The 15,444-nt window shown below is 34.4% G+C and overlaps 1 protein-coding gene across 8 annotated transcripts in view; it reads left to right on the top strand.

The window, feature by feature from the left end:
• Positions 1-15,444, top strand: part of SCN1A (sodium voltage-gated channel alpha subunit 1) — a 143,065-nt gene that overhangs the window by 99,449 nt on the left and 28,172 nt on the right. For all 8 annotated transcript variants that reach the window (XR_012421179.1, XR_012421178.1, XM_074009381.1 and 5 more), the window contains exons 20-21: positions 10,703-10,823; positions 12,533-12,687. Coding sequence is in view for 6 of the 8 variants with exons in the window: in XM_074009381.1 (XP_073865482.1) it covers positions 10,703-10,823; positions 12,533-12,687 (276 nt within the window). In the remaining 2 variants the exon portion in view is untranslated. The remainder of the gene's footprint in view (positions 1-10,702; positions 10,824-12,532; positions 12,688-15,444) is intronic.

The raw sequence follows: 15,444 nt of genomic DNA, 5'->3' as shown, positions 1-15,444 counted from the left end.
GTGTGAAAATACACAGATTCTCAAATGAACTAGCCTATTTTGAAATTGGTAAAATTTAAGGTTGATTCATGGTTTAATAAATATTAAAATGGATTTTAAGAAATATTCCATAATCTCAAAACAGAACCAATTGCTTTATTAGTGAATAGTGAATTTCAAAATGAAATAAATTTCAATCTAAGAACAAAAAAGGAAAAATTAATTGGCCTTATTGATTTTTAAATCTATAAAAATACTTATTTGAGAACATTTTAGTTTTGCTGTTACAAAATTTCTTTAGTATTTTATCTGAATTCGTATTTTATGTGCTAACATAGAGGAGGACTCTTCCTACACATGTGAAGATCTTTTCCTTCCCTTTTTGAGTATTTAATAATAATAGTGTCACTATCCCAATCAAATAAAGAATTGGACCACTTCATCTTTTATCTCAACCATTAAAAGAATATATTCATACAAATGTACTGATTATGAAGGTTTTAATACAACTTTTTTAGCCTATGATAAAATGTTTTTTAAAATAGATGACATTTAGAATTTGAATAATATTAATAACAAAAGTAAATATATTATGACTATATATTATCTCAAAAAACATATTTACAGAAAATTCTTATTTTCAAGGGTTCATGGGATATTTCTATAAACTAATCATATACTAGAGCTCAAAGTAAAGCTCAATACATTTAAAATAGCTGGCATATAGGGTTGTCCAGTCACAATGCAGTTAAGCCTGAAATTAATAATAAATTGATAGAAAGCATTCCAACCATTTGAAAATTAAGAAATTTCCTCCTAAACAAATATAAAATACCTAAATAACTGTTTCAAAAATAAGAACATTTTATGTCAAAATTTGTGGAAGAAGACCAAGTAGTCATTGAATGTCTTAATATTACCAATATGATTAAGAAGGAATGAAAGAACCTAACAAATACCTTTGAGAAATTAGAAAAGGAACAAAAAAGGAAGAAGATATACATAAAGAGAAAAAATAGTGAATTATCAATGTAGCAGACAATATTGGTATAACAGGTATGGTTCTTAGGAAAAAAAAAATCAGTAAGACACACAAACTTCGGTATATCAGGCAGAATCTAAGATGACCTCAATGATACTTGCCCTTGTACAATCCACACTCCATGAGTGTGGTTGCAACCTGTGGATATGGTATCACCCTGTAACTACATTACATTTATGGCAAAAAAGGGGATGATGCTGGGTGGGCCTGACCTAATCAGGCAAACTCTTTAAATGCAGAGTGATTTCTCCTGCTATCACATAGAGGAAGCTGAAAAGATATGCTCTGCCTGGCCCAGAAAAAAGCAAGCACTCATATTGTAAACTGCATACAGCAGCCATGTGGCCAGGGACTATGGGTGGCCTCTAGTTGCTGAGAGTGGTTCTTGGCCATGAACTGACAGGAAAGTAGGAAGCCCAGTCTTATAATTATGAGAAATGAACTCTGCAAAGGACAGTAAACTTGGAAGAAGATGCTGAGCCCTAGAAAAGAACTGGACTTCCAGCCAACACCTTGACATCATCCCAATGAGACCCTGAGCAAAGAATCCAACTAGGCAGACATCATCCCAATGAGACCCTGAGCAAAGAATCCAACTAGGCAGTGCCAGACTTCTGACCTATAGAAACTGTGAGATGGTGAATGTATGTTGTTCTAAGATGCTGGGTGCATGCTTATTTCTTACACAGACATAGAAAACTAATACATTTGGCAAATAATACTTGTTAGGAAAACTCAAATGATTTTCTATGTGTAAAGAGCAATTGCAATCAAAGAAGAATACTAACACTCCAATAGAAAAATAGGCAAAAGACCAGGCACCGTGGCTCAGTCCTGTAGTCACAACACTTTGGGAGGCCAAGGTGGGTGAATTGCTTGAGCTCCAGAGTTCAACACCAGCCTGAGGATCAGATGCTGTCTCTACAAAAAATACAAAAATTAGCCGGGTGTGGTGACATCACCTGTAGTCCCAGTCACTTGGGAGGCTGAGGCAGGAGAATTGCTTGAACCTGGGAGGTCGAGGCTGCAGTGAGCTGTGATTGCATCACTGCACTCCAGTCTGGGTGACGGAACGAGACCTGTCTCAAATAAATAAATGAACAAATAAGAGTCAAAAGAGACAAGTCACAAAAAAATATAATTGGAAGACAAACCTTTAGAAATATTACTCCTAATTGTTATCAAATAAATTAATATCAAAACAATGGTAGTGTATTTTCTACTTTTCAATTTGGCCGATAAAAAAGAAGAAACAAAAGCAACACATAAAAAGGAAAACAAAACAAAAACCCATGTAAATAATGCATTATGCTGATGAAGGAGACCCATGAGATAGATACTTACAAATCTCAGAACATGGTACCTTTCAATAAATGTTTAGTAATTGAATATTTTGTGTACAGCTAATAGTGAAATTAAGAGCCCAGCTATATGTGGATGGTTTCTTTCTTTCTAAGATGGGAATAGCTATTTAATTCTCCTTGGTCAGAGATGATCAGAGGATTTTTCTTTTTATTTATTTATTTGTTTGTTTGTTTATTTTTTGAGACAGGGCCTCACTCTGTCTGTCATCCATGCTGGAGTGCAGCGACGCAACCATAGCTCACTGCAGCCTCAACCTCCTGGGTTCAAGCCATCCTCCCACCTCAGCCTCCAAAGTAGCTAAGACTACAGGCATGCACCACCACATCCAGCTATTTAAAAAAAAATTTGGCTGGGCGTGGTATCTCACGCTGTAATCCCAGCACTTTGGGAGGCTGAGGTGGGTGGGTCACCTGAGGTCAGGAGTTCGAGACAAGCCTTGCCAACATGGTGAAACCCTGTCTCTACTAAAAATATAAATAATTAGCCAGGCGTGGTGGCAGGTGCCTGTAATCCCAGCTACTTGGGAGGCTGAGGCAGGGGAATCGCTTGAGCCTGGGAGGCAGAGGTCGCAGTGAGCTGAGATTGCACCACTGCACTCCAGCCTGGGCAACAAGAGTGAAACTCCGTATCAAAAATAAATAAATAAATAAATAATAAATTTAAGACACCATATTTTTTCTTTTTTTTTTAGTAGGGACAGCAGGATCTCACTATGCTGCCCAGGCTGATCACAGGACTTTTCTAGCCACAGTCCCAGCATGTTACCCAGCCTGTGCAGGCCCAACAGCCACACCCACTCTGAGTTTCCTGATCCTTTTCTCCTCCAGAGTCCAGATCTGCTCCCTCATCACCTTCTCTTCAGTCCATCACATCTCTCTTTGCTTTAAGACTTTCCAAATGTATCATTTCAAATTCCAAAACACTCCAAAGTCATAGAAAATTAAAGCTGGAACTTTAAAGATCATCTCCTCATTTTACATATTTAAAAAAATGGGCTAAAGGAAGAATTATTTGAGCAAAGCCACACAGAAAGCGAGACGTCAAACCAGGTCTCGGTTTCTTTCCAGTTTATTATCGGTGGCTTTCTTTCCACTAATGTGGCCTGGGCCAGGAGAAGCGTGAAAAAATAAGATTGTTGGCTCCACTGGAGGCCATAACTTGTTTTAAAAGTTCTTGGAATAGTCAGTTCAGAAATGGTGAGTGACAGATGTGGCTTGGCTGTATAAAGTAATTTACATCATCTACTTACTCCGTATATTGATCATTTTACGACATGATAATATATGCACATATTCTGCATATATGCAAATGAAATGACCAACATACATACTTATTGTAATGATGTATAGTTATAAAATATTCATAGAGGCACCATGTTGAATTTAAAGAGCTTTAAAGTCAAGAGTTTTGTATCCCAGTTTTTTTTTTAATCTACTGTTTTTTGCCAAATCAATTATATTATCCAGATCTACTTTACCAATCTGAATATTGTACTTTTCTGAGGTCATGTTCAATTCCAGTCCCTCTGAGCTTCCAGTAAAAAACCTGAGTATAATTTGTCAACTTTATCTGATTGGTAGTATATGTTTTCACGTAGCAAAGCTTTCGCATTTTGCTGCTTCGATAAGCCTGGTTGTTGGTACTTAGAATTAAAAAGTCAGAACTACTAATTATTTATTTCTTGGAGAAAAAAGAAAACATTACAACTTTTCTAAAATGATTCAGTGTAACAAGATCATGTGAGTGACATCCCATTACTTTTGCCACATTGTATTGGCTAGAAGCAAATCACAGGTCCTGCCCATATACAAGGCATGATAACAGTGGCCAGAAATTTTGGAGACCATCTTAGAATTCTGTTTACTACAGACTGTCATGAATAAAGCATGTTTGCAGACATAAAGAAGAGATTCTTACATGTCATTCAATATACTGTCAATTCTTCTTCAAGTTTATAGATTAAACCTCTGAAATAACTTTTTTTAATGCCCACGAAGATACTATCTCTTCATTTGATATAACCCCCTCACCCCCCAGTTACTAGTGGTGTTGGTGACAAATTCTAAACTTTAAGAGACTTTTAAAAATAATGGCTCCTTGCATTAGTTTAGTGCCAAGTTGTTTTATCTGAAATTGCTAAATCTTGAAGACTTTTTTCATTGTATCACCTTTCTTCCACTGAAATTCATGATACTAAATTCCACATAATTTTCCCTATATTCACTACACATATTTTTTCTTTCATTTGATATCTTCTTTTTAAATTTGGGCATGCATTTCCCCAAATTTTGATTCAATTATGGTTTTCCAATATATTTTTAAAATGTTCATTTATGTATTTATTTATTTATTTTAGAAATGGGATCCGGCTATAATGCTGAAATTGTTCTCAAACTTGTAAGTTCAAGCAATTCTCCTGCCTCAGCCTCCGAAGTAGCTGAGAGTGTAGGCAGTTTTCCAATCTTTTTAAATAACATTTCAATCCAATTTTTTCATGTATCATGCATAAATTAGATGAAAGTGGAACTTCCCTGCTCAAATTAAAGCCTTCAGCCACTTAAGGCTGGAGTGAGATCTCTGCAGAACATTGGCTGGAAACACCTCTTCTGTAATATTAGTAGGACAGATGCCTTTCATTGCAACATACATACTAAATGTTGGTATAATTGTTGATTGAAATTTAGCTGTAGTTTATCATCTGCAGATGATAGACTTTCTCTAAATTCTAAAGTACATTAATGACTAAGCATGTAGCATTTTAGATATAATTTATACAAATTAAGTGTTTAAGCTTAATGCCTTTCTTATTTTGAAAAACTTACTATCATCTTTGAGAAGATCTTGGTGACTTTTATATTAATGTTTTTATTTATTTTAATCTATTGACTATGTAAAAAGGATTATTATTTGTTTAATTTAATTTTAATTTCTGTATTGATATTCCTTATTTAACATGCCAATCAAAACTCTTGTTGTTTCCCATATTTTGGCTAAAAACAGTTTAGTTCAGTCACTTGTGTACTTATTTCGTTTGTTTTTCTTTCCTTTCTTACACTAATGCTCATTTATTTACATTATATATAAATTTCCAGAAAAAGCACTAACACTTCTCTCAGGTTATCATCATTTATCTAGAGTAATTCATTGACATAAGCCCCGTTGCTTACGGTTTAATCTTTCTAATATTCACGTGTCACTTTTTCTGATGTTATTATGATTTGAAAGTAGGGGAAAATTCTTCTTACCATTATGAGAATCAAGGTCTATCATAGGGGTTAGCCATGATGTGGCTTACCAGCCTCCCTTTGCAAAATGCTGACTTGGGAAGTAGAGCTTAAGCCAAATATGAATATCATTTTTAAAATCTAATTTTCAATCATATATTGTTCCTGAAAGATGTATACACTCCTCTGGATCCAAATATTCAACTGCTCCATTTATTTACAAAATAAAAGTGACATATATAAAAACATCACTTTAGACCCCTTGTGGTAGCATGGGTTCATTGTTTGGAGTGCTACATCAACGCTTTAGCATGAGCTGCACTTGTAATTCATCATCTATTGCTTCTGTTTAGTTTCTTTTTCCCCCCAGAGGACAAATATCTTAATGAATCATATAAAGCAACCTGAATTTAGTCTCTTTCTAGAAATTTATAATAGTACCTATTTAAAAATAATTATTCACACCTAATTTTATAGTTTTTTAATGTACATGTATCCATGTGGGGGATTTACCTGTATTACATTTATTCAATGACTTTGACTTAGTCTTTATAAATACAACAACACTTTTTAAATGCATTTTTCAAATTCTACAAGATTAAATTATACACTTACAGTATTTTAGAATAGTGTAAATTGATTAGAAAATAAACATAACTTATTCTTGGTAAGCATACCATTCAGCTGGTGAAAATACAAATATGCAGGTATGCTACCTGAGCAATTTTTGCACATCAAGGTCATCAGTTATTGTATTTTACTGAGAAAACTGCAAGTGTCATTTTGTAAGTCCATTAGAATGAAGAGAAGTTATAATAAAAAAGCAATATGCGCCCAAAGTAGTGCCTATAAAGTGTTGAAAGGGGTTTAAATAAGAGAGTAATTATTACTCTTCCACATTGATGGGAGGAAAAATCACTTTGAGAAAAAGCCAGAGAACATTAAGAAGTTCGCCTTGATTAACACACAGCTTCTATCTGTGAAAGACAAATTTGGGAGATTTGGTTGGAACTCTAAGTTGAAAACAAAAACTTTATCCATCACTAATATCTGAAACAGAGATATTCATCTATTCATTCATTCACTAAATGTTTATCAGTCATTCACCATACATACACTAAGCTTTGTGGACCACAAAGGTCTAAGTTGCATGAGGCTAGAATGAGGATGGCCATTTTTATTTATAGTTATATAAATAACTATATATATAAACAAAGAAAAGGTAAAAGAGTGAACAGAAATTTCACGGGAATTTGGAATCTGGCTGAGAAAATAGTTATTTCAGAGATAAAATAAGGAAAACTGTCTTTTGATTACTGCCAATGTTTGAAATAAGTTAAAGTAAACAAAAAAAATTTGAGTCTGGGTGCTGAAAGAGTGATATTGCAAAATCAGGAATTTGGTTAAAGAAGTACGTTTAAGATTGTTTAAAAAGTCATTACTTAGATTGAGAGCATGCTAAGTTTGAACATTATTAGGCACACCTCCACTTTCCTACTGTAGTTCAGACAGACTGTAGAATATACTTATATTGCTTTAAGAAGTTTTAAAATTAATTTGTAAACATGTAGAAGATCACTCGTCTAGACCTGTGAACTTTCCAAGTGCAGATATTCCAATAGAATGCTAATAAGCGCATTTGATCATCTTTTAAATCATCTTAAAACTTCTGAAATATGGAGTGGCTCCAAGCTCTATGCATTTAAAAAAAAAAATACCTAGAAGCATATTGTATCCATCCATTGTGACTATCTTTGGCTTTGCCATTAATGTTTTACAATTTGGAGAAGTAACATTATTCACCAATTCCTGGATCTACAACCCACCCACGGTCCCAGTTTGTTTATAAAGTAGTCCTCATGAAATAGCAAATGTATTCAGAAACATTTAACACATTTTAAATATAAGTTAATTTAGAGTTCATATTATCTTGTAATGTTCATACAATCATACAGTTCATACAATCTTATAATGTTCTTAATATCCACCACATTCTTAAAGAGTTACCAAGGTACTATGAGTACTTACAAGCACTTGCTCATGTACTTGAAATTAGTAGTAAGTTTACTTTACTAACATTTAGTAGACAGGGTAGAGTTTGTGTGTGTCCAAATGCATGCCAACTCTTGCATTGTTCAATTTTCCATTTTGATGTTATTCTCGTATTGTGTTATATCATCATTACACAATCTTGGTGTAAAGATAAAATAGGTGTAAAGAGACAAAATAGGAATGGAAATCATATAAACTTAAAACTCAGATTTTTTTTTTAGTGAATTGAGACTCTAATGCAAAAACATCACAACACTATAAGTCTACATGTATTTTTAAAAAGTAATTCTGTAAGAGTGACCATCTTAGGTAAGCATCCTAAAAATAAATGTCTAAATAAGAAATATAAGATGAATATCTTAATATTAAAATGTATTGAACTGTTGATCTATTTGTCTTCTTCAGAGAATGTCATTTTGAAAATGTGTCAAAAAGTAACATAAGTTCTTTTGAGTTCTTGTAATTTTCACAGAAAATAGTCATAACTTAGGTAAGTCAGGTAAGTCTTTGTCTTAGAACAAGTAATTGCATGATATTACTAGTAATCAAGGAAGAACAATTTTTATGTACATGTCCATGCCAGGATTTAATTCACCTTACAATTGGATAAAACACTTATATGTAAAGAATCAGTCATTTATGTGTGGCACTTACATGAAGATTAATTACTCAGCAACTTTTTGTTCTGCTTATTACTGACAACCTATACTGATGAAGAGTAGATTTTTATGCTAATATTCTATTATTTTGTGAGTCTTGATATAGACTGGAAAACTATGTAGGGATCAGATCTAGCAGATAACAGTTTTATATATATATATATATATATATATATATAGAGAGAGAGAGAGAGAGAGAGAGAGAGAGAGAGAGAGAGAGAGAGAGAGGGGGGGGGGGGAGAGAGAGAGAGAAGTAGATTTGCTATTATAATTCTTTGTACCTGAATGCCTCTCTACACAAATTTATTCACAGGAAATAATATCCTTTCTAGTTCTTAATTAATTTTTGTGAAAACTGTTAAAATTCTCAAATCCCATTATCTAATTGTTTTATGAAGAATGGGCATCTTACACAAGATTGCTTTTCTACAGTGAAGAACAATGAGTGATGAAATGTTGTTCACATGGTTTTTATAAAATATGTAATGAATTTTATTATGGCCCGGAGAGTGCCAATCAAGGTCATTTTTAAAATATGAAGGCACTTGTTGAAGTGACAAGTCTCAGCCTAGGCGTATCACTTTACGGCCAAATGATGAATCTGTGTAATGTTGAGGATAAGACCTAAGAATTTCTTCAGAAGACTATGGGATGTTATGAGTAGTTTGACTGAGAATGTGACTAATGCCTGCCATTAGGTGATTTTCTTTCTTTGTCAGAGGAAGAAACCAATGACTTATTCCTGGATACATTTTTAATTCAGTGCAAATGCTAGAACAGAACATAAATATAGTCAAAGCTAAATGCAACCCAAAAGTAGATTATAATCTATTTGCTACTGGCTTTCATGTTGAACAATCAACTTTTCAGCTTCTTAGTATAGTATGCAAGTCTATTTAATATGTGTTAGAATGTTGAAATTAGTCTTCAGTGAGAAATATTTTTGTAATTTCAAAGGCCATCTTCAACCTGACTTCTCAGAACTATGACAGAGTTATATACCATTATAGGTCCTAATTTTCTGTAGCTGTCAGTTAAGTTTTTCTATTTTAAGAAATGAAAAGGAAAGGAAAGAAGGCAACTAAATATGGACCTAGACATATAAGCTATACTTCTTCAAGCAAATGCAAATATTTTGGTGAAACTCTTTCTGAAATATCAACACTCTTCTATGTATGTGAAATTCTTATTAACAATTGTAATATTGTGCTTAATTTTTACTATTTACAATATTGTGATAACGGGTTGAATGGCTTGTCATCGTGTGCGCTTGAATGCCTATTGGAGGGTCTACACAAGCCTAAAGTCTGGAAAAAACTGTACTAGATTTGATACTCCAATAAGGATTACAGATATTTCAGTTATCAGTGAATACTCAGCTTGTAGCATATTGTTGGTGTTCAAAAAAAATTAGTTGAATAAATTAATGAATTAATTACACTTGCCAAAAACTTATAAGCCAGTTTGCTGGTCTTCAGAAAGAGAGTTCATGAGTTTTTCCTATCTTAATGTGTAAGTTATTGTTTTCTATTATCTCTGCCATCTTTGTCTTCTGAGAACCATAGAAAGAGAAATGAGTATCCTATCACTATTGTCAAAATATGAAGGATATTGTTATTGTTGTTGTTGTTTAACTAGATTTTGTTCTTTCAGCTTCACATGGCATATTAACATAAACATGATTTGTCAGAGGAAACCGAATTTTCCCACACACTGTTTATCTCATTTTACAACACTTCAGGCTCTAAAATATTGGCCAGAAATTGAAGATGTCTATCTAATATCTCTAAGGTTGTTTATTGATGTAATTTTTAACATATTTTATAACAATTTCTCTCCAAATGAGTACATTTATAGTAAATAACCCTGAACGCCTTAACCATGAATCTCAGTAACATGAGTGAAAACAACAGGTGGTATTTTCACACATAGGTAAGACATTGTTAAAGAAATATGTAAAGTCAAACATTAAACTGCTGAATAACCTAACGACATTATTATCTTCTAAGGCAAGTTTTCTCTTTCTCTCCTGCTCCTTTTCCCTTACTCTCCTGTTCCTTTTCCCTTTCTCCTCCTCCCTCTTCTCTTCCCTCTGTCCCCTGCTTCTCTAATCCACAGGGCAGTGTTTTGCTCAGTACATGTGGCTGATGGCCTTTTGTAACCTCATAACACAGCAATCTGATTTCATGCTTACATTGTGAATTATGGTAAAAGAGTTAACATAGACAATGATTTTCTGATTTCCTCCTCTTATTCAATCTCTCTTTTTCTCTAAAAATATCTCTACCTCAAGAAGAATAAAAAAACAAATTTATAGTAATAATCCTTTATTGGCAGTCAAAATGAAAGGACTTTACTTTCTACGTCCATGTCACTTACAGAAACTGAATGAAAGCAGTAGCTCCTCAGAAGGTAGCACTGTGGACATCGGCGCACCTGCAGAAGAACAGCCCGTAGTGGAACCTGAAGAAACCCTTGAACCAGAAGCCTGTTTCACTGAAGGTAAAGAAAAGAATCCCAATATTAATCTTTCATTTGGAGTGCAGCTTGTTTAGCTGTTGGTCACCTAAAATAAATCACATATAATAAAACGGCACTTTGTAATAGATATAATTCAATTACCTCTAATATGTTGATAGACAAAAAAACTTAAAAATCTAGTGTTGTGCTTTGATTATATCTGCCCAATACGTGGAAGAGATTAAGAACATGGAGGAAAAATATTTTAATGTCATCAAAACTTCTAGCTTATGTTTTTAAATTAAATGGTGATTTCACAGTAAGTTAGCATCTTTAAAACACTAGTGAAAATGATCCTACACAGAATTTGCCTTAAAGGTAACTTTCTGACTGCTAAAACTAAATGGATTGCTAGTGCTAAATTGTGTTTCTTTAATGAAAACATCAGTTTCCAATGATTGTTGGATGAAGTGAGGAATAAATACGGCCCTTGAAACTCAATACCTAACCCGTCACAAGTTAAGTCTGGTGCAGTATGGGCAATAGATAGAAGAGATATGTTTTTCCTACAACTAATATTTCCTGTGGTCTGATGTCCCTGGAATTTGAGGTTTGGAAATATGCATGCTTTATATTTGATGTTATTTTTTTCATAGGCCTAGTATACCTTCAGTCTTCTTCTATTCCCTATACAAATCATGCATATCACTTAATGTCCTCTTCAAAACTACCCTCGTCTGACCATGGTGGAAGAGCAGCTTGTTCCTCTGAATGGCTGTAACAAGTATTTCCATTTAATTTACCTGATAACATATATTATCCTATGAAAACTCTTTCTCTTTTTGAACTGTTATATGTTGCTTTACTGTCTTCTTTCTCTTCTTTTCCTCCATTCCTTCATTCCTTAGTTCCTTCTTTCCTCCTTCCCTTCTTTTCTTCCTCCTTTTCTCCATTCATTCCCTTTCTCCTTCTTCTTCAAACACATCTTTCCCTCCTTTTTTTACCTTGGAGCAGGGATCCTGTATTTATATCTCTTTTTTTTCTTTTTTGAAAACCAGATTTTTTTGGTAAGGTTCTTGGGAGTAAGGTACATGTTCTGTGCCTTTTTGTGTGTGTAGCTAAGTGTACCTTTGTGTTTACAACAGTACTCAGAAGTACCTGTTGATTTCATTTAGACTAAGTGAAAGCAATGTGTGAGGAAGGCAATGACAAGTCAAAGCCAAACCATACAAATTACATTTTAGTGAACTAAATTAATTTTGCAAATTACATAAGCCCTTCTAGGCACATAACAAAAACATCCTGAATGGCTAGAAATGCAGGATTGTTGGAAGAGATCTACATTTTTACTCTCTATCCTTTAAAAAAGGGGGGAAGTTTTCTGCTTATCATTTTTAATGTCCACTTTAAAGTTCTTCTCTAGAATGACTTCAACAGAGTGCAACAGGATGATATGGTACAAGGAAAAGCTACTTCACATTTATTTGTAATTTACAAAGTTTTTCTTGTACAATAACACTGTGAGGCAGACAAAGCAAATACTGTTCACTAGGGAACCATTTAAAGAGGCTGAATGATTTCCACAACTTCACACAGCTGATGAATGTGCTCTTACTACTCTAGGCTTAGAGAGCTACCCTAGCAAGACAGAGATGAGCATAGTAATAAAAAGATAAGACAAGGACATTGCTAAAGGATATTATGGAAGCAGAGATATTTTATCTACTTTTATTTGAACACTATTTCTGCAGGCTGTGTACAAAGATTCAAGTGTTGTCAAATCAATGTGGAAGAAGGCAGAGGAAAACAATGGTGGAACCTGAGAAGGACGTGTTTCCGAATAGTTGAACATAACTGGTTTGAGACCTTCATTGTTTTCATGATTCTCCTTAGTAGCGGTGCTCTGGTGAGTGAATATTAAGAAAAGGTGATACGGCACTAATCTTTAGAACATTCTAATACTGATGACGTATTCATCCTTTCTGTTTCATTGTCTTAGTATCCAATGCATGCATTTTTAATTATCCTACCTTGTATCCTCTAGACTATAGATTTACTCTATAACTCTACATTTCTGGATTTACTTTTACTATGTATGTAAATACAATTTTAAGAAGCTAATCATTAATTTTTGCTTATTACTAAATAGTCCAGAAAGTGTAGCCCTTCAGCTTATTCATTAACACCAAAGGATGTGAATATTTGATTACTCATTGTGTAATAAGAAAAGAGTTATTGGAAGCCCTGGGATGGGAATATATATTCTCTGAGTTTTGATGAATTTTGTTTCTAAATGGTATTTATTATTATTATCTCTGATGGACAGTAGTAAGTCCTTAGGGACCACTCTCTGTCTTTTTCCAACTGTGTGCTCACTATTTTTGTGCTACTCAGGAAATAATGAAAGTTGGTAACAATAAATACTGGGCAGCATGCCTAAGAGATTCATTTAAGGATGGGTTTATCTTTATTTTTATTTTTATTATTTTTTTATTTTTTATTTTTTTTAAATTTATTTATTATTATTATACTTTAAGTTGTAGGGTACATGTGCATAACGTGCAGGTTTGTTACATATGTATACTTGTGCCATGTTGCTGTGCTGCACCCATCAACTCATCATTTACATCAGGTATAACTCCCAATGCAATCCTTCCCCCCTCCCCCCTCCCCATGATAGGCCCCGGTGTGTGATGTTCCCCTTCCTGAGTCCGAGTGATCTCATTGTTCAGTTCCCACCTATGAGTGAGAACATGCGGTGTTTGGTTTTCTGTTCTTGTGATAGTTTGCTAAGAATTATGGATTCCAGCTGCATCCAAGTCCCTACAAAGGACACAAACTCATCCTTTTTTATGGCTGCATAGTATTCCATGGTGTATATGTGCCACATTTTCTTAATCCAATCTGTCACTGATGGACATTTGGGTTGATTCCAAGTCTTTGCTATTGTGAATAGTGCTGCAATAAACATACGTGTGCATGTGTCTTTATAGCAGCATAATTTATAATCCTTTGGGTATATACCCAGTAATGGGATGGCTGGGTCATATGGTACATCTAGTTCTAGATCCTTGAGGAATCGCCATACTGTTTTCCATAATGGTTGAACTAGTTTACAATCCCACCAATAGTGTAAAAGTGTTCCTATTTCTCCACATCCTCTCCAGCACCTGTTGTTTCCTGACTTTTTAATGATTGCCATTCTAACTGGTGTGAGATGGTATCTCATTGTGGTTTTGATTTGCATTTCTCTGATGGCCAGTGATGATGAGCATTTTTTCATGTGTCTGTTGGCTGTATGAATGTCTTCTTTTGAGAAATGTCTGTTCATATCCTTTACCCACTTTTTGATGGGGTTGTTTGTTTTTTTCTTGTAAATTTGTTTGAGTTCTTTGTAGGTTCTGGATATTAGCCCTTTGTCAGATGAGTAGATTGCAAAAATTTTCTCCCATTCTGTAGGTTGCCTGTTCACTCTGATGGTAGTTTCTTTTGCTGTGCAGAAGCTCTTTAGTTTAATTAGATCCCATTTGTCAATTTTGGCTTTTGCTGCCATTGCTTTTGGTGTTTTAGACATGAAGTCTTTGCCCATGCCTATGTCCTGAATGGTACTACCTAGGTTTTCCTCTAGGATTATTATGGTATTAGGTCTAACATTTAAGTCTCTAATCCATCTTGAATTAATTTTCGTATAAGGAGTAAGGAAAGGATCCAGTTTCAGCTTTCTACTTATGGCTAGCCAATTTTCCCAGCACCATTTATTAAATAGGGAATCCTTTCCCCATTTCTTGTTTCTCTCAGGTTTGTCAAAGATCAGATGGCTGTAGATGTGTGGTATTATTTCTGAGGACTCTGTTCTGTTCCATTGGTCTATATCTCTGTTTTGGTACCAGTACCATGCTGTTTTGGTTACTGTAGCCTTGTAGTATAGTTTGAAGTCAGGTAGCGTGATGCCTCCAGCTTTGTCCTTTTGACTTAGGATTGTCTTGGAGATGCGGGCTCTTTTTTGGTTCCATATGAACTTTAAAGCAGTTTTTTCCAATTCTGTGAAGAAACTCATTGGTAGCTTGATGGGGATGGCATTGAATCTATAAATTACCTTGGGCAGTATGGCCATTTTCACGATATTGATTCTTCCTATCCATGAGCATGGTATGTTCTTCCATTTGTTTGTGTCCTCTTTTATTTCACTGAGCAGTGGTTTGTAGTTCTCCTTGAAGAGGTTCTTTACATCCCTTGTAAGTTGGATTCCTAGGTATTTGATTCTCTTTGAAGCAATTGTGAATGGAAGTTCATTCCTGATTTGGTTCTCTGTTTGTCTGTTACTGGTGTATAAGAATGCTTGTGATTTTTGCACATTAATTTTGTATCCTGAGACTTTGCTGAAGTTGCTTATCAGCTTAAGGAGATTTTGGGCTGAGACAATGGGGTTTTCTAAATATACAATCATGTCATCTGCAAACAGGGACAATTTGACTTCTTCTTTTCCTAACTGAATACCCTTGATTTCTTTCTCTTGCCTGATTGCCCTAGCCAGAACTTCCAACACTATGTTGAATAGGAGTGGTGAGAGAGGGCATCCCTGTCTTGTGCCAGTTTTCAAAGGGAATTTTTCCAGTTTTTGCCCATTCAGTATGATATTGGCTGTGGGTTTGTCATAAATAGC

This window comes from Macaca fascicularis, chromosome 12 (genome assembly GCF_037993035.2).
Source record: "Macaca fascicularis isolate 582-1 chromosome 12, T2T-MFA8v1.1".
Lineage (NCBI taxonomy): Eukaryota > Metazoa > Chordata > Mammalia > Primates > Cercopithecidae > Macaca > Macaca fascicularis.
This window is presented reverse-complemented; position numbering and strand designations above follow the sequence as displayed.